This window comes from Balaenoptera acutorostrata, chromosome 1, assembly GCF_949987535.1.
Source record: "Balaenoptera acutorostrata chromosome 1, mBalAcu1.1, whole genome shotgun sequence".
Taxonomy (NCBI): domain Eukaryota; kingdom Metazoa; phylum Chordata; class Mammalia; order Artiodactyla; family Balaenopteridae; genus Balaenoptera; species Balaenoptera acutorostrata.
In genome coordinates this window covers 152,401,689-152,421,652 of record NC_080064.1, presented here as the reverse complement: position 1 = coordinate 152,421,652, position 19,964 = coordinate 152,401,689, and the positions used below count along the sequence as shown (strand labels likewise).

At 39.2% G+C, this 19,964-nt stretch overlaps 2 protein-coding genes across 4 annotated transcripts in view; one reads left to right on the top strand and one right to left on the bottom strand.

Annotated features, from left to right (window-relative positions):
- The window catches only part of INTS7 (integrator complex subunit 7), a 90,606-nt gene extending 80,606 nt beyond the window's left edge, over positions 1 to 10,000 (bottom strand). The window contains exon 1 of the mRNA XM_057526109.1: positions 9,776 to 10,000. Within this exon, the coding sequence (XP_057382092.1) occupies positions 9,776 to 9,869 (94 nt within the window). The 5' untranslated portion in view covers positions 9,870 to 10,000. The remainder of the gene's footprint in view (positions 1 to 9,775) is intronic.
- Positions 10,001 to 10,189: 189 nt separating this feature from the next.
- Positions 10,190 to 19,964, top strand: part of DTL (denticleless E3 ubiquitin protein ligase homolog) — a 37,231-nt gene continuing 27,456 nt past the window's right edge. Inside the window, exons 1-6 of one of the 3 annotated variants that reach the window (XM_057533825.1) lie at positions 10,236 to 10,375; positions 15,396 to 15,463; positions 15,565 to 15,690; positions 16,514 to 16,612; positions 17,618 to 17,679; positions 17,764 to 17,884. In XM_057533825.1, coding sequence (XP_057389808.1) covers positions 16,522 to 16,612; positions 17,618 to 17,679; positions 17,764 to 17,884 — 274 coding nt within the window. In that variant the 5' untranslated portion in view covers positions 10,236 to 10,375; positions 15,396 to 15,463; positions 15,565 to 15,690; positions 16,514 to 16,521. Of the gene's footprint in view, positions 10,496 to 15,395; positions 15,464 to 15,564; positions 15,691 to 16,513; positions 16,613 to 17,617; positions 17,680 to 17,763; positions 17,885 to 19,964 lie in introns of all 3 variants that reach the window. The other 2 variants (XM_007184981.2, XM_057533832.1) reach the window with 2 other exon arrangements.

Genomic DNA, 19,964 nt, shown 5'->3' with positions numbered 1-19,964 from the left:
ACCTAGAGCCCATGCTCCACAAGAGAAGCCACTGCAATGAGAAGCCCGCGCACCACAATGAACAGTAGCCCCCACTTGCTGCAACTAGAGAAAGCCCGTGCGCAGCAACGAAGACCCAACGCAGCCAAAAATAAATAAATAAATAAATTTATTAAAACAAAAAACTTCTCTTCAAAATATACTGTTAAGAGAATAAAAAAACAAGCCACATACTGGAAGAAAATATTTATAGAACATGTATCTGATAAAGGACTTCATCCATAGTTCTTATATCTCAATAAAAAGAAAACTTAATTTTTTAAAATGGGCAAGATTTGAAGAGAAATTTCACTAAAGGGGAAATAAGGATGGCAAACATAAGCACATGAACAGACGCTCATCATTGTTAGTCATCCGTGAAATGTAAATTAAAAATCACAGTAAGACACCACTACACATCCACTAGAATGGCAGAAAAGACCAACAATACCAAGTGCTAAGAGGATATGGAGCAACTAAAACTCTCATACGTTGCTGGTGGGAATGCAAAACTATACAGTTCTTTGGAAAACAGTTTGGTCATTTCTTATAAAGATAAATATACACTTATTATACACTCAGCAATCTTACTTCCAAATATTTACCTAAGTGAATTGAAAATATCTGTCCATACAAAGATCTGTATGCAAATGTTCACAGCAGCTTAATTCGTAATAGCCCCAAACTGGAAACAACCCAACCCAGTCTATCAACTGGTGAATGAATAAACAAACTGTGGTCCATACAATGGACTCATACGCAGCAATAAAAAGAAACCGATTACTGATACAACAACATGGGTGGATCTCAAAATCATTATGCTAAGTGAAAGAAGTCAGTCCCAAAAGACTACTGTATATGACATTCTGGAAAAGGCAAAACTATGGGAATAGAAAGCAGAACGTGGTTGCCAGAGGCTAAAGAAAGAGAACTGACCACAAAGGGGCACAGGGCAAGTTCTGGGGGTGAAAGAATTGTTCTAGGTAGTGGTTTCATGACTGCATACATTTGGTGGATTTTATTACATACAAATTATACCTCAATGAAATCTGATTTTTTTTTTCCCCCACGCCACACACAGCTTGTGCAATCTTAGTTCCCCGAACAGGGGTTGAACCTGGGCCCACGGCAGTGAAAGCGCACTGGACCGTCAGGGAATTCCCTCAATGAATCTGATTTGTTTTTAAATCCAACAAATAAAAGGAGTTAATGTTCAATCCTTTAAAAAATTCATTAAGAATGAGTATCTTGATATGGAATTAATAGTATCACCTCCAAATATTTTTCTTTTCGTATTTTGCCATTTACAAAATGCTGATTATATCTGCACAAGAATAAGCGCCCTAGAACATCTCTGTTCAGTAAAGTTTGTTCACTGTTAAAAAATGACAAAGGAAATGTCTGAGGTGTAAAACAAGGAATGTCGCTTGCCATTCAGTTCTACAAAGATTAAGTCGCTGACCTACAGCACACCCTGAAAGGAATTTAGGAGAAAGAACAAGATGAGGCACCCTGTGCTTTAGGGAAAACAGGCAAAACAGGCCCTTAGATAGTTATATTTCAGGAAAAAAAAATTTTTATGAACCCAGATTCTTGCATCTTCCCACACTTAGAAAAGCACTAAAATCATTAACTGAGATACCTGTTCCTTAGACTAGCAGCAACCTTCTACCGAGACATATGCTGGATTGCACATACTCCTTAGCCAAAATCACATGTATACTGACCTCTCCATCTACCTCTTTGGAGCAGTTCCTCAGAGCTATCTGGAAGGCTGTCTCCAGGGCTATAGTCCTCAGTGAGACGCTGAATAAAACTCAACTCACAGCTCTTACATTGTGCGGTTTTCCCCCAGTTGACAGAGGGCTCTTTACTGGTTGCCACTTTGTTCCAATACATAAGACAACCACAAAGTAAATCTGCACATGCAATTTCTACAACTTACTAATGAGTTAAGTTCTATAGGTGCACTCATGTTAGTTATTTGGTACTTGGAAAATATTTCCTCATAGGAAAAAAAACAGCACTATCAGTACTCATAGTACTCCATAATCTAATCGCTTATAATAAAAGTTCCTCTGGGAAAATTAATTCAAAATTAACTCTAGGGCTTCCCTGGTGGCGCAGTGGTTGAGAGTCTGCCTGCCAATGCAGGGGACACGGGTTCAAGCCCTGGTCTGGGAAGATCCCACATGCCGCGGAGCAACTGGGCCCGTGAGCCACAACTGCTGAGCCTGTGCGTCTGGAGCCTGTGCTCCGCAACAAGAGAGACCGTGATAGTGAGAGGCCCATGCACCGCGATGAAGAGTGGTCCCCACTTGCCGCAACTAGAGAAAGCCCTCGCACAGAAACGAAGACCCAACACAGCCATAAATAAAAAGCCCTCGCACAGAAACAAAGACCCAACACAGCCATAAATAAATAAATAAAATTTTTAAAAAAATTAACTCTAATTTCTAATTGAGATATTTAGAACATATCCCTTCTTTGTCTGCTCCCTTCTCCCTACACCCCTCACCCACCAACTTCCATACACACAAGAACTGCCACTAGAAGCTCTAGAAGTCTTCTTCCCACTAAATGCACAGTACCAACAGAGACACTGTAGGTTACTGGCAATGGCTCCTGTATCCTTGAAAAAGGGGTCAAGGGACACACAGATAGGGCAGTGAAGGACACAAGGGAAGGGGAGAAAAAGAAAGGCAAGTCCGAGGATGGAGGTGTGAGAACAGAGAAGGAAGAGATGTGTGTTTATGTACGTGTGCTGGGGGAAGGGAATGCTGGGAGAACCCACAGTAATTGGACTTGTTTCCTTCTCTTCTCTCTCTCAAGAGTTGAGTGATACAAAGGATAGTAAAGTTCTGTTTGTAATAAATTAACCTTGGTTGGGATGAAAAAGGTAAAGTAGGAAGTGGTCTACGTACAGGGAGTCTCCTCAACAGAATATGATCCGCTTCACCTTCCCTTTAAAAACAGAACCACAGACCAAATCATTTATTTAAACATGCTGATTTAAAATGTACCAAAGATAACTTTGCATCTGGTCAAAGAAAGGTTTTGATTTCTCTAGTGTGGTCAAATTTTATTTCTTTAAGATAAAGTAGACCCTCATTCCTATAACAGAGCCATCAGGGTACATGAGCTAAAGAATAGTAAATGTCTCGCTTATTTTCTGATATGAGTTTTATGAGAGAGGAAATGAGAAGCTAGGCTGGCTCAGAAGGTCAGAAGCTAGGGTGCAAGAGAAGAGAGAAGAGAGAAGTGCATTAAGGCCTGCGATGCAGCAACAATCCTAGGTTGGGGCAGTATGGTACCCAGCTTGCTTGCTCTAGGCCAATTCCAACTCCAGTATAAGCCAAGCACCTGAAAATAGCAGCTCAGCACAAGCAGATCTTATTCTTAGAGGGGTTTAAGAGGTTATTCACTTTACTTCTGTTGCTAGCTGCAACAAATCTGAGGGAAAATACCCTGATCAGAAGACCAATGATCATAAGAATGCCACCGTAAGACCCACTGTGGAAGGATGTGATTGCTGTTTCTACATTTTCCTTTTTATTCTCTCACCAAAGAAACAGAGATCTCTTCCTTTTCAGTGCCTGGAGTTAAACAGTGCTCAACTTAGTTGCAACATGCAGGTAGACTAGGAAGAACTAAAATAAGTTGTCCATAAATTGCTTATTCAGTCAAAATCCATTTGGCAGCAATGAAATTCATTATTCTAAACGTATTTCTCACTTAAAATGTGCAGAACATTTTGCTATGCTAGTGGTTTATCAGCTCTGGTTCTGTATCAGAAACATTTGTGAAATTTTTCAAAAATGTCTAGGCTAGGGTTCCTCTCCAATCTACCAAATCTCTGCAGTGGGGGCCCAGGCATCTATTTAGCTGTTTTGAGAAGGTAGGCGAGTAGATCCTCAAGCTATCCTCTGCCATTTAATCTTATTTGACTGAAAACTAGTAGGCTGCTGAATCTGGCCCTCAAGAGTAATATTATGATACAACATTTTCAAAGGTTTTGAATTCATTGTCAAATCTTAAAAATGAAATGAGATTTCACATAAAACCCAGGATTTCTGGGGTATTTTTTGTTTTTTGTTTTTTGAAAATTTAAAGGTCTGAAATGTCACTAAAGAAGGCGGGAGAATCCTGACTAAAGAAACATTGTAGTATTGCAGGTCTGTGTTGAAGGCCAGTTTGGGTTTGTGTCACTTCTGATAACAGCCACATACAAAGTTGTATGACTTTCTCCAGCAATTTTTGGCTGCCTTTGGGCACACATGAGTAAAATAGAACCTTGGATGAGAATTTAAAGTACTGGTAAGAAACTTAATGAAATTAATGAAATGAGGGACCATAAAATCTAAGCTGGATAAAGAAGTAAAAACACAAAGGGACTGAGAGGTAAGGGAAGTAGAGAGGTGAGTATACTGAGGTCTGAATGAAAATAAAGAATGGTTAAAATAGCAGTTAATCATGATGATGATGATGATGCATATTAAGTGCTTATTCTGTGCCAGATACTCTAGTAAGCATTTTACATGTATTAAGCTCTCACTGTACTCACAGAAGTTAGGTATTATTCAATAATTCCCATTTTAAAGATGAGGACACAGGTAAAGAATAGTTAAGCGACTTGCCTAAGAAACAACGGCTAATAAATGGCAGAGACGGAATTCAAATCCTGGCAATCTGGTCCTAATTATTATGCTAAAATGCATTTCTAGCAGGCAACTAGAGGACAGAGGTTAAGATTAAAGAAGAGATATTTGAATGGGATTTCAGAGTGGTATAATTCTGAGGGATGACAAATTCCAAGGAATTGAAGAGAAATAAATTATGGTAAACTTGGGATTTGTGATACATCAATCAAGTTTTCAAAATAGCATACATTTCTAGGTAGCATGTATCAGTCAGAGTTCTTAGCTGCGAGCAACAGAAGCTAACTCTGACTGATTAGGCAGGAAATGAGTTTTTATTGAGTGTTTATTAAAGTAACAAGCAGTTTCAGGGCAAAACTCCTAAGAACACCTAACTCCACAGTGCCAAACTGATTAGATGAGGTACGCTATTGTTGCTGGGAAGCACCAGATGCTAGAATTAGCTCTCCTATCATCTAGGAATGCAGTAGCCATTGCTGGAATGCAGTAGCCATTGCTGCTCCTACTGTACACTATGGACACTGCAGCCACTGCTGCTGCCAGGGAAACTGCAAGTACTCTTCAACTCTGCCTTCTTGCATCTCTAAACGAAATCACAGAGCCTGGAGGAGGTTTGTCTGATTGGCAGAGCCTAGTTCACATCCTGTGCTTTTTTTTTTTTGGCTGCACCGCTTGTGGGGATCTTAGTTCCCCAACCAGGGATTGAACCTGGGCCCTCGGCAGTGCGGGCATGGAGTCCTAACCACTGGACAGCCAGGGAATCCTCTCCTGCGCTCTTAAAAGGGAAACTAGGAAAGTGAGCTTTTGCTTCCACCTTGATGAGACAGTGTTTGTGGTGTGAGCCATTCCTCAAGCATAGAATGTTCACAAGATGCTAAGTGACCACCAATATGACTAATATCCGCTACAAAGAACACTGCCAATACACACTACTACATTTTAGGAGAATTTGTTGTATACATTTGCTTTAGCTAAAGGGTGAGAATGATTCAAAATGGAACCATAATACCCTAACATCTTAAACCATAACATCTTAAAGTCTATTAAAAATGAGGTGGGGAGGGGAGAAATACAAACACAAGTATGCACCACACATTACACCAAGGCAATCTCACAACCCACAGCTTAGTAAACTGATCACGGTAACATCTCAGTAAATTATATTTAAAAAGCAAGAATAAAAACAACTAATAGGATAGTCAATTCAACTGATGATGCATTAATAATAAAGCATCCTTCCCCCAAACTTTAGAATCTGTAAATATACATGGTGAGAATGTACACAATATTGTGCAATATGCACAAAGAATACTGATTTAGAATCATAAACAAATTATTTTTATGAATACCAACTTTTAGGAATATTTAATAACTTACTTTGTAAGTTACAAGATAATAGCTTTTAGCCATATGTAAAAATGAGTCTATGGATTTCAGTAAGAACTAAAGAAGGGCCTTGGATTTTTGGATCCGTTCATAGTCCATCAAGGGATCACCAGCCAGGCTTTAACAATCAGTCCTTTATAATGCTGGTTTTTATGTGGCTTTGAGTTAAGAGTCTGACCTTAATTCTACATGATCTTACAGGTCCACTTCTCAATACTGCCACACTAAGTTTGGTCTGGTAGTACAGATTCTCAAGAGAAAGAATTTAATTGACTCAGTGTGGGTCACATGTCCACTTCTGAATCACTTACGGCCTGGAATTAGTCACTTGGTACAAACTTGGCTGCAGAGACCTCCCTCTTTAGTAGGGGATATGGGGATACTCACAGGGCCTCATATTTGTTTATCATAATACCAACTACATCTGTGCCAATATGGACAGAGTAAAAGCAACCTGTGGTCTCTTCCACAGTCTGAGAATTCAGATGTTTTGGAACATAGGTGAAGTGACAGCATCTAAGGGAAAACAGATAGCTGTCCTGATTTACATCAATTTTCTATTTCATAATTAACTTTTTCATTGAACATACCATCAAGTTTTCCATGCAACATTAAGTTCACCAACACCTCAGACGGCAATTCCACTCCCTACATTTCCTCCTTTCTCATTGCCCAGGTGCAAGAAAGGGAAACCACTCTCTTCCCGGTTGCTCTTGGATCTCAACGCACCCCCCCCACCCCGCCCCCAAGGCCAACCTTACAGAAAGCAGATAGGCTGAGTGATGTCACTTAAGGTAGACTCTCCTTTTCACCCAGAGTGAAGGAGATCTTGCATAAGTTTTCCTAAATCACTGGGACAACTTCTCATCAGCTGACTTAAAAATCTTCAGACTGACAGTGTAGAAGTTACATTAGGGAAAGTTACACTGAGTAACTTATGGGAGATATGTCCTTTGTAATACCTATATTATAGAAATGATTGATTATGAAATGTGTCAGATATACATAAGTTATACTTGATTTGACACTTAACTCTGCTCTGTCTTCACAGCTCAGGCAGCATGGTTATCAGCTTAAAACTTTAAAAAAAGGGAAGGCAAAAAGACCTCTACATAGGAGCTAAAGTGACCTTCAAAAATGTAAACCAATCCATGTCAGTCCTCTGCTTAAAGACTTTCAAGGTCTTCCCAATGAATGCACTTTGCATAAATCCAAACTTCTTGTCCCAACAAGGCTGTATTTGATCTAGCCCTGTCTGCCTCATGTGAGCTTCTAAAAGCTGTTTTGTTCACTAATATAGCCCCAAGTCTGAGTGCCTAACACAGTGTAGGTGATCAGTAAATATTTGTTGAATGACTTAATGGCTATTATATGAATGATGATTTTCCTGTGTTACTAACTACATCCTAAATGAACAGAGTTAAGTCAGCTTTAAAAGAGCATCCATTTATTCCTAGAGAGATCAGAAACAAGTTGCTTACTGCCATGCTTGCTCAAAATGCTCAGAACAAAGTGCAATGGTTATAAACATATAACAGGTTATAAATGGCAGCATTTCCCAAGTGTATTTCTTGACACTAGTGCTACAGATATTTCTTTATAATGGAGTTCAAGTATCACATCTGTATATCTAACTGCCTACCCAACATCTCCATCTGGATGTCTAAGAGACCTCTCAAATTTAACAGTCTCAAACTGATCTGATTTTCATCCGCTCAGTAAATGGCAATACATACTTCCAGTAGCTCAGACCAAAAACCTCTGAGTTTCTCCTGACCACTTAATTCTCACATTCTCATCCAGTTCATTAGCTACTCTTGTTGGCTCTACCTTCAAAATATATACAGAATCTCGGCACTTCACACAGCCTCACTGTAACCACCCTGGCCCAAGCCACTGTTCTCTTTTCCCTGGATTGTTGATACAATTGCCCCCTCACTACAGCAGTCCCTCAGTATCTGTGTAGTATCCATGCATTCAAGTAACCCCACATCAGATTCTACCTGTAAAATACTCACCCAAGGCACTGCTGGGAGGATCTAACACCATCACTTAGTATCTAGGACAGACACCTGGTTTACCACTCAATAGCCACCTATGTATTTCTTACAGATCTGAAATATTCCTATTTCAATTTTTAAGTAGGAAAAATTGTGTTATATTTTTTCTTACTACAACTGCAAGTTTTTCGGAATTAAACAATTCTAGATTTCTCACTTCTTCAAAGTCCCATCCCAATTCTGTTCCACACCACTGCTCTACTGTCATTATGGGATGAGTCCACCTGGACCACAGTGGTAGAAAATGTCTTTACAGAATTAGTAGGAATATTAGATATCCAGACCTGCAACTCTTAAGAGGGTAATAAGGAAGGAAATATCAGAATGGGGAGGAAAAGATTATGTAGTGCATAAAAAACACATTTAATGTTATGACTTTATATTTTAGGGGGGAAAAGTCCCCATAGATTTGTTGAGAAATCAAAGCTCAACATCATTTCCTTGGCTGATGGACCTGCACTAAAGATACTGTGACTCAACCAAAGGAATATCTCATTGGAGTGCTGTGGCATTTTTATGTTGATCAAAAGGAGTTAAAAGCTTTTTAAAAAAGTCTGAGAAACTCTTATCTAGATGAACCCGCTGTAAATGTTTACAGGTTAAAAAACAAACAAAATAAAGAGTCCCCAAAAAGTATAAGATAGTGTCAAGTCGGAGAGCTGAGAAGTGGCTCAAAGTGGACTTTAAGAAAAATCCTTCTAACCTCTAGTTCTTAATATATTACACATTGGTTGTAGTTAATTAAAACTTAACTGTATACCAGGTGGCAAAATGGTTCCCCATTCAATAAAAATCATTTAAGTACACTGAAAACAAAGGTTTCATTTTAATACTTGAGTTCTTTACTGACAAGTATTTGCCCTTGCCTCCCACATCCATATCTAAGAAAGAAGGCAAATCTCTTTTGCATTTAATAAAGGCTTCTTCTGCGTACCATTATATCACAATATTTACAACAATCTTGCTAGCTCAATGGTACTTTACCCACTTTGCACAGAAAAAAAAACCAAGGTTAGGTTAACTTAGGTGACCTGTCCATGATCATAAAATGAACGATATGAGAATTCAACTCAGTCTATCCAAAGCTCCTACTACTACACCAAGCTCCCACCACTCCAACTCCCGTAAGGAAATAGAACTCGTGGAATCCGTCTGCAGAGAATGAGCAGGGGCTCTGATTTTCGGATGGTCTTGGCCCTATTTTTAACCTGCCTAATAACCGGCAGGTAAGAGTTACAGAAATCACATGAATCGTTGTAAGTCGGTACAAGATTATTATTCAGCACTCTTGGTGAAGACCTGGTCTCAACTTAACATACTGAAAAATAATTTCACAATTTCAATTTATCATTTTTAGAAACTGCTTGGAAAATCGGGAGACTGTGCCCTCAAGTGGTCAAAACGGCCCCACTCGCTACTTTTTCACCTGTACGAGGCCAATCTAGCAACGCTGCAATTTCCTGGCAATCTCGCAAAGCGGCAAAAGCCCTGGACTCACCAAAAGCACTGGCGCCAGCGCCAGCCCCCGCCCCCGCCCCCGCCCAGGGAGGATAGGCGCATGCGCCTTCCCGGCTTCTCCCGAGGCTACCACCGCCTGGGGGCGCCACTTCCCCCCACATGCGTTTCACCCGCTCAGCCCGCTCTTTCGAATACCTTTGTCTAATTCCATAAGGGCAGAGTTAGCATCCAGCTCCTGTTCGCCATAGCCGGCATCTGCCAGAAAAGACTTAGTTGAGTTTGACGCCATGACCCGAATAGTTACTCGACTAGCCTATTCAGAAAGATTGCAAACTCTGCCCCAGCACCGCCATCTTCCTCCACCACCTTCTCGCGGATTTTTCCTCCGCGCTCTGTCAAGCCGTGTTACGCATGCGCCCTGGTCTCCCCGCCGTTCGCCAGCGCCTCTGCGGCCCCCCGCGCAGGCGCTCAGGGAGCTCAGGAACTCTAGGTTCCCGCGGCTGGGAGAAAAGGAGGCGGGGATTCGAAGGGGGAAGTGACTCGGACGCGCCCGGACGCCGCGGCGGGAGCCAATCAGAGGGCGTGACGTCAGTTTGGCGGGGAGTTTGGTGGCCGGGGCTTACGGTGGCGGGAGTTGGAGGCAATAACTAGTCGTGTTCTAAGGGACGCCACATAAGATTTCTGCTGAATCTGGGGGCATTTCCACGGCTTCTCCCTCAGTTGAAAGTTTTCCTCCGGCCCAGATGCTCTTCAATTCGGTACTCCGCCAGCCCCAGTTTGGCGTCCCGAGAAATGGTGAGTAACGGCCCTAACCGCTGCCTGTTGCCGGCGGGATTCACCTCCCCCCGAACAACACCTCGGAGCAACGCCGACTCCAGTTCTGTTTCCCAGCCGCCGAGTTCTCCCACAGCCAGAGTGAGTTCATGTTAGCGAAGAGTACTGAAAAAAGCTGCACTTTCGTGCTCTCGAGACACTTTTAGTCGTAATCGGGATTTTTTCAATTGTAGTGTAGGCTGACGGAGGGAGGGACGCTGAGTTAACTGGCCTCCATTACGGCTATGTCTGTTTTGCACATTAACTGGAAAACGCGTTCATTGGAGTATGTGTGGTTTTCTCAACAGCTATGTGAGATCGTCAGGACTCGTATTCATTGATTAATTCATTCATTTGTTGTGGAACCTTAGTAAGCCCTACTCTTTGCTATATATACCAGTGACTATGACCCGCTGTTAAGGAACTCAGTCAAGCAGAGAAGACAGAACATCTGCTTCTAGCATGGTCAGAATTTTTTCCTCCTGATTAATACATGGGCATAAAAACTCGTAGTTATAGAGCGAAAAATGCCCATAAGCACATTTCCCAGAAATGACCATTATTAATAGACTGAAGTATTTTATTCCAAGTGTTCTTCAATGCCAGAGGTAATAAGTATTGTTGTTTACAGAAATGGGATAAAAATGTTTTGTTTCCTTAACGGTAAAACTTGGAAATACTTCCATGTTAGTGCATAGATATCTGATTTATTCTCTCCAGTTCTTGAAGTTCCTTAGGTTAAAACATTGGCAATAAGAATTTTGAGCTTAGGTTTGGGTATCATCAACCTGAAACTTTCTGGTAAGTTTCTGATAAGGGAATTACTACCCAGACAAAGCTTGGCTGCAAATGAAATCTCATTCATTTAAAGATGGACTAGGTCTTTCTGCTTGAAGCCATGTGGAAAACAGGAAGAAAATAATGTGAGAAGTGAACTTTTTGTATTTAAGGCATAGGTCTAGGAGAAGGATATTGAGAAGGAGACTGGGGAGTAGTTCCTCCACTTCCTGCCTCCAATCTAAAACCCTACCATCCTTACCTCTTAGACAGTCTTTAAATTATACTCTAAATGCTTCTCTTTCTGTCTCTCCTGTGACCTTGCTTAAGATACTTCTCTATCCTCTGTCATGAGTGTCAGTACAGCATGGTAGTTATGATCTCTGTCTTTGGAGTTAAACTTCCTGAGGTTTAATTCCACCTCCACTCCTTACTGAATCTGTGTGACTTGGAGCAAGCTGTGTAGCCTTTCTTTTGTAACAGATTTTCTCCTAATTCTACATTCTGTCTGTCTACTTCCCTTTTCTCTCTCATTCACAAATACTTATCAGGGAGGGGTAAATTTTCCCCTCTACCCCTCTTGAGTATTTATGGCTGCACTAATAATAAAATTGACACAAGACAGATTAGCAAGAGAAAAACAAATTTTAATTCATGTACATGGAGGTCTCATAGAAATGGGACTAAGAAATGGCCAAAGCAAGGCAGCTTTTATACTTTTCAGACAAAAAAAAAAAAAACCAATGTACTTGTGAGGAATTGACAAATTCCAAAAGGACAAAGAAACTTAGGTTTGGGATGCTTACTAAGTGAAGAATCTAAACAGAGTTTGGGCTTCAGGTAGTAAAATAAAAGAAGTAACAAGGTTTGTTTACACAGGCTTCTTGGCTCTGAATTCCCAATCTCTGACGGATTAGGGTGTCCTTCTACCTCCAGTTGCAAGGAGTGCACCTTTCATAAGAGATTTATTTCCTGCTTTTCAGGGAGACAGGGAGGTCAGAGTTTCCTTCTTGTGTCAGCTGCTTCTCAAGCAACTTCAATGCAAAATAATCAATATGCCATTGTGGCATGTTTTGAGACAGCCCACCCTGAGCCCCCAAATACTCATGCGTTGTTATGTGTTAGGCAGTGAAGTTCATTCATTGTTATATATAATGCACTGAACTTTATAGGACCATCTTCTTCTTTCCCCTTCCATGAGGGTGTTCCATCCTAGGCCCCTTTTCTATTTCTACCTACTCCCATGGTGATCATAGCTGTAACCAGGGTTTTTTTCTACTACTACCTGCAACCTTCCATTCCCTATACTTTACGTCCATTCCTGTAAGGGTTGTATGAGCATCTTCATCCAGATGGTCAGTCCTGTAAGCATCTCAAACTCAAATACCCAAAACCGAACTCACTTTTTCCCCAAACCTGCTGTATTACCTATTTTAGGAAATGGTCTCATTATTTTAAACTGGTCTTCACAGTCAGAAACCTGAGAGTCAATCAGAATTCCTCCATTTTCCTCAAGATACGCATTCAGAGAAGTCTCCTTAAAATCTCTAATCCTTCCTCCTCGGTATCCCCACTGATTTTGCCTCTTCACCATATCTTGGAGCTGTCCTATGCTTACCATTCCATTTCCCTAGGTTGGGCCATAATACGTTCTTGTCTGAACTGTAACAAGTCTCCCAAATGGCCTCTTAGTTTCCCTCTTTCCAGTTTATCCTCCACATTGCTGCCAATGATCTTTCTGAAATGGAAACTGATTACTCTTCTGTGTATTTTTAAATTGGTATCTGAAAGTTTTTATCATAAGTTTAAACAGATGCAAAGGATGTCATCTCTGGCCATATTGTGAGTGATGATCTTTTTAAATAAAAATGCTACTGCTACATCAGTCTTTAAAATGTATCTAATAGACTGTAAATACTGTAGTGATTTAATAATCACATCAATCATTTTTAAAAAGTATGAACTAATTCTAACTGCTAGATATTCTACATAGTTGTTTTTTCCCCTTGAGCTTATTACCACTTTATTTCTCCTACAGAATTTATCTTAATGTGATTTGATTTTAAGCTTGAAACGTCATTTCATTGATTACGCTATCTTATTTCTCTGTGTAAAAAATATGTTTAAGTTGATGTTTTCTGTGATCATAAAGGTCTAAATGTTAAAAGTTTCTTCTGGGTTGACCTATCATTACTATTTTTAGTAGTATGTCGTTGATCAAAACAATGTGGATTACTAATTTCAATAAATAATTAAGCAAAATAAAAATTTATTGAAAGTCTATGTTTTAAAGAGATGGATTTGGGTGTTTATGATGCCTTTATTAAAGGAGTTATCCAATTGTCTCAATGGGGTCCCAGGAGTTTTTGTACCTTGAGTCAACGCAAGGTATAAGATTGGGTCATGGAAATGCCTTTCTTGAAAAGTGAAAGAAAGGTAGTGATGAAGAGGGGGAAAAGCTTCGACCTCGACATTGTAGACAGGTCAGTTTTAGAAATACATATATATATGGAAGTTGAGTATCTGGAAATTAGTTCTCCGACAGCTCTCATTCTCCTTGAAAAATCTGCATGTAACCCCAGGGGCTTAAGTTGTGGGTTGAAGAAATAATAGGCTTTTCCAAATGAGTGTTGTGAGGGAAAGCATTACAAGCTCATGTTGGAAACAGAATAGAACAATAAGGATCCAAAAGTAGCTTACGGGGCTTGTCCATGAAGTGTGTGTTGTCACAATCACAGAGGTGGAGGGGTAAATAGGGACCAGTTACTAAGCCACATTAGGCCATTTGTTGGTGTTTGGATATAGTTTGTAGGCAATGAGACAGAGTTGAGGGGTCACTGTTTAACTGTAAAGAATTTAGGTCTCCAGAGCTTATCATCTTCAGTTCCACTTAAATTGTTCAAGATTCCTTTTGAATTCATGAGTTGTGATCATTAGTTTTTGGTTTTGTTTTTTTTAATCCCAAACTACAAGTGTATGTTTATATAACTTTAGAACAGAGGCTTTTGTTTTAAAATTCATTCTGTAGATGGATATTTGTGAACTCGACCACATAACTAATTATTGTATTCATATTCTTCTTTTAGTGGTCTTTAATGGCTTGTTTACAATCGTATCTGGCCTTAAGGTAATACCCCCAGGAATAATTACTAAATCTGGATTGAATTTTTATTTGCCTCGTTTGCATTTCTTCAGGTTATTTCTATGAACATGCAAAACCAGATTTGTCTGAGGTTATATCAGGCTAAGATGTCTTCTCCAAATGGTATTTTTTTATGAAAAGTGAGAATTGAAAGTACCCTAAAGTATGAGTTTGTTAATTATTTAGACAGCTCTCTAGATTGTAACTTCATTGTTTCCTCCCATGCTTACTAAACATTTGGTTCTCAGTAACTATATATTGAATGAATGTTTCTTTTATATATTTAAAATATGTTGACCCACATATCAAAATGATAAAACAAATCAAGATGGTTTACTATTTTTTAAAATTTATTTATTTATTTATTTATTTTTAGCTGTGTTGGGTCTTCGTTTCAGTGCGAGGGCTTTCTCTAGTTGCGGCGAGTGGGGGCCACTCTTCATTGCGATGCGCGGGCCTCTCACTATCGTGGCCTCTCTTGTTGCGGAGCACAGGCTCCAGACGCGCAGGCTCAGTAACTGTGGCTCACGGGCCTAGTTGCTCCGCGGCACGTGGGATCTTCCCAGACCAGGGCTCGAACCCGTGTCCCCTGCATTAGCAGGCCGATTCTCAACCACTGCGCCACCAGGGAAGCCCCAAGATGGTTTACTATTTTAGGACCATAGTACACATCAGCTTTCTGACCCAAGCGGAATAAACTTTCCCTCCACCTTGAATTTCTTCCTCTCTTGTATACTAGGGGTACAGTAGGCACATTGACATACCTTATTTCCTTTAACTCTCTGACCATTGGCTTATGTGTGATGTTGCTGGTAACTTGAGTTTGCAGTAATGATTTAAAAACTCTGAAAACATAAAATTTTAATTGACGAGAATGGCAGTTTTAATGGTTGTGGTAGTCTTTGTGGTTGTGTTTTGTGATTGTCACCAAAGGATGGGGGAAGGGGTAAGATCTTTTCTAATGTGCAAAGGCCATTTGTTTCTTGCAGTCTTAAATGTATTGGCAAGAGTCTCCATTTAAGATGATAAGTCCAAAGCTGTATCTCACCAGAAGCTGAGATTGCTCTTTCATTTTTTCCTTAGGACCCCTTAGGAAAATACCTGAAACTGTGTTCTAGAGGGCCATGGATAATGAGTGGATCTATACTTAAGTATATAAAGTTTTTATAAATGAATTTATAACCTCTGCATTTGTTAAAAGTACTGAAATGTGATATATTGGAACTCTATAAGGAATTTTGTCTTACCTTAGGATGGTCTTCACAATACCCTCTACAGTCCCTTCTTACTGGTTATCAGTGCAACTATAATGATGAGCACACTTCTTATGGAGAAACAGGAGCCCCAGTTCCTCCTTTTGGATGCACCTTCTCTTCCGGTAAGGGAATTACTGTATAAGCTAGGTTTGGTCAGAAATGATCTATTTCACTCTTCAGAGGGAAAATATCTTGGGGTGTCTCCCTTTCAAGAAAAAGTAAATTAGATAGATGATAGAGTTTTTCTAATAACTGTTCTCCCCTGATTTATGAAATAGACTTTTCTTAATCTTTATGCATAATTACATATTTCTGCTAAGGGATAAGATTCTTATAGCACCATTTTTGTTTGTTTGTTTGTTTGTTTTTTTAACTGATATCAGGAAAGGGTTGCAAAGGTTCAGCCATCATGAAAACTTTTGCCCCTTTTGACCTGATTGAATCTGTCTCTTTCTACAATGCATTGGGGAACATATTGACAGAAATAGAGTACTTGTCCCTGCTGTTAAAAGTTTAAGAAAGGAAAAGTAAAAAATTGTGAAAAGGGAATATAAAATTAATAGGTTCAGCCTGCTGGTGGCCTGTATCGTATGCTTTTATTTGCCATGCCTATATCATATGCTTTTATTTGCTATTGGCCAGTACCACTTTTGTTTTGTTTAATTACCATGCTTGATTCAGCCCTTCTTTAAATAAGAGATTATTTGAGGATTGGTGTTTTTGAGTCACTTACTGAATTAGGTATTACGGCAAATTTTAAGCCATCTTTAATTCAGAAAAACCTCTCTACCATAGCAGATGCTATTTGGGTAGGATCATCTTACCTCTTTTCAAATAGATTGTAGCTATTCAGTTAATTTATATTATGTTGTTTATATAGATTTAAACTCAGCTTTAAATTTTTTTGTTACTCTTTATATATTTTATTCTTTATTTCTTATTTAGCTCCCAATATGGAGCATATACTAGCAGTTGCCAATGAAGAAGGCTTCGTTAGGTTATATAACACAGAATCACAAACCAGTAGAAAGAAGTGCGTCAAAGGTAAGTCGGGGTCTAAAATATTTGTTTGAACATTTTAAATTCATAAAGCCTCAAGGAAGTTGCTATTTGAATAAATTCTCAGTGATACTCACTTCTGATTAAGCCTGTTTAGGGGCCAGGCTGAAAGTAAATGGTGGACTGCCTTTCTGTCAATAACTGTTAACAGCAGCAAAGCCTTTACTGAAAGTTAAGAAAAATACATTTTAGGATTAAAAACAGTTTTTCTTTTAAAAAATTAAAATTTGTTATATTATACTTAATGTGGGGAAATGTTGCTTTAAAATATTTATATTGAACAAACATCTTCCATACATAAGGCAAAGTTCTACTGACCTTAGGAAGGTAATAATCTGGAACTAGTAAGTCAAGTGTTGAGGTAACTAAAGTAAAACAAAGGCTATAGATGATGTAGAGGAAATACAAAGAAAACGCCACAGGTGTCACAAAGAGCTCTTACGTATCAAAGAAGGTGAGGAAAATTTTTCATGAAGGATGGGACATTTGAGGCAGACTGTGGTATTTAGACCCGTGGAGGTGGAATAGGACACTATTCCAGGTGGAGGGAAAAGCATTAGTAAAGGCCTAGAGATAGGAAACCATAGGATATAATGAGCATATAGGGAGCGCTCCGGTTTGGTTGGAATAGGATATACAGAGAACAGTAAGAGATACGGCCAAAGCGAGCAGAATTTTGAATGTCAAACCAAAGTACTTTAAACTCCATTCAGAGAGCATGATGAAGATTTTTGAGAATGTTTCATAAAGATTCCATTTTAGAGAATATATACCCTCATGGAAAACAATCTGATATCAAATGGTAGTTTTATGGGGTAATGAAGGGAATGTGCTATGTGTGCAAGTCCACAGATTCTCTTTGGCCCATGGACCTTAGTGTGCTGACCACTGATCTTTTCACTACAGCTTTCAAGGCACTTCAACTGCTATTGGTATGGCTACCACAAGACATAGTTTAGACAGTTCACATTCACCATTTTCTTTGTTTAGAATGGATGGCTCACTGGAATGCTGTCTTTGACCTGGCCTGGGTCCCTGGTGAACTTAAGCTTGTAAGTGACTTTCATTTTATTGGGATCTGGGTAAACACTGGTAAAGGGTTGCTTTATTAAACTGTGAAACCTTATTTTTGAAAGGTTACAGCAGCAGGTGATCAAACAGCCAAATTTTGGGATGTAAAAGCTGGTGAGCTGATTGGAACATGCAAAGGTCATCAGTGCAGCCTCAAGTCAGTTGCCTTTTCTAAGTTTGAGAAAGGTAGGTATATGCTTACCCTCTTTCATCTCCTTAACCTCTTTCATGGTGAAGTAATAGTAAGCTGTAATTGTTTCCACCCTTTCCCCTGTCAAAGATGCTCCTTTACCTACGTAGATGATCGATTCTTAATATGACTTGGAAACCTCAATGATATTAAGTTGGATTTTAGTCCCATTCTAATGGATATTATTTCCAGCTTGTCCCTGAAAGTGTCTTCAGATAATTTTTTTCTATAATCTTGCAGATAAGGTAAAAATTCACAAATAGCCACAATCCCTCTGTTCAACTTTGAGTGGCCTTTGAGGTCAAAGCCTGTACTGGACACTGATTAACTCCATTTGTAAAATAGTTACTTTAACTCTACTTGTAAAATTTAAATGGAGTATGAGGCTGGGTGGGAAACCTGATAAACTGGACATGATTCTTTACCTAAAAAATTTACCACATAATTACTTTAAATGGCCCAGTTCCCTGGTATGTTTTCAACTGTTATTTACTCACAATTAATCTTTCTATATTAACTATTATAATGGAGAAGGGAGAAGGAAGATTTAAAGAGGGCTATAATACAGACCAGTACTATAGTAGCCAGGGGAAAACTTAGCAGGGGTATCTGAATGAGCTCTTCATTTCTGTTTTTTTGTTTTCTTTTCTCCTTCCTCCATTTGTTTCTCACTAAATAAGAGTGAGACAACAAACATTCATCTCAAAGAAGTGGCTGATCAATCTGATTTTAATCTCAGAATAATAGAAATAAACAGTATAGTTTCCTTTATCATTAAAAAATATTCTATTTTTAAAGGAATGTTTTTGTTTATTCACCTGAGCACTCAGGAGTACTAAACTGAGTTGTTGAGCTGGTTTGGACTTTAAAAAAAGGTCAGTTGGTTGCTGTTGTGACTGGAACCTTGAAGAGGAAATACATGACATAGTTTTTATCTCTGCATAACTTTTCATTAACACATCTATTGTATAAAGTTAGGTATGCTTGTGTTCTAGTTTACTACACCCCTGTGTCAGAGTTCATTGTAAGTTTATAAAAATAATTTAAAGTCATGAAAATGTACTTAAAGTAAATTTGTTTATTTAAAGGGTAATAGACAAGGGAAACACCGTATCTTTCGGTCCCTTTGCTTAATTTTTAAAACTCTGTGCATTGAATCTATGCCAGTGTGGTCTAGTAGAAAAAGTGGTAGCCTTTATCATGGCTCCCAGTAGTTCACAGGTGCCCTAGTGTGGTTAGTCTGGTTGGACACTGCTCCCAAGTCCTCATGGTTTGGTTGCTAAGACACAGATTTTAGCCCCTACCCCCTCAGCCAAGTGTTCTTGTGCAGGGCATACTTTTACAACCATACATAGAAGCCCTGTGTTTTGTTCTGCTTTCTGCCTTTAAATTCTTGGGCAAAGTCATTTTTATCTCCCAGGACCTTCATTTCCGAATTCACAAAAACATTGTAAGCATAAAAATGAAGTGCGATGTGAATGCACACACACACACCAAAACAAACAAACACAAAACTGAGGAGCATATAAATGCTTAGTGGGTTGGTTTTTTGGGGGGTTGTTTTTTGGTTTTCGGGGGGTTTTTTTTGTAGGTAACATGGTAGGAAAGATCATGATCCAGTTCTTTCAGCCCTACATGGGCAGGATACAAAAAATCCTAAAGGACATAGTTATACTAGTGGAATTTGCCTTCCCTAAGTATCTACCACCTGAAAACATGGAAAATGTTTTCATCTCTAATTGTCAGTTACTCACAGATGTGTGTTTTGTGTGATTAAAATGGGTGTTAGAACTTCTAGTGGGTCATTAAAAATAATTATAAGTGTTTTTCTATTTCCCCTCCTACAAACTTATCTTCAAATTTGCACCTTCTTTCTCATTCTTCATTCTCCAGTTTAAGGCCAATCCTTCTTCCTAGGGCACTGATTCTCAACCCTGACTCATTAGTCACCTAGGGAGGTGTTTTGTTTTGTTTTGTTTTTATTGAAATATAGTTGATTTACAACATTGTGTTAATTTCTGCTGTATAGCAAAGTGACTCAATTATACACATTGGGGAGGTTTTTTAAAATACCAA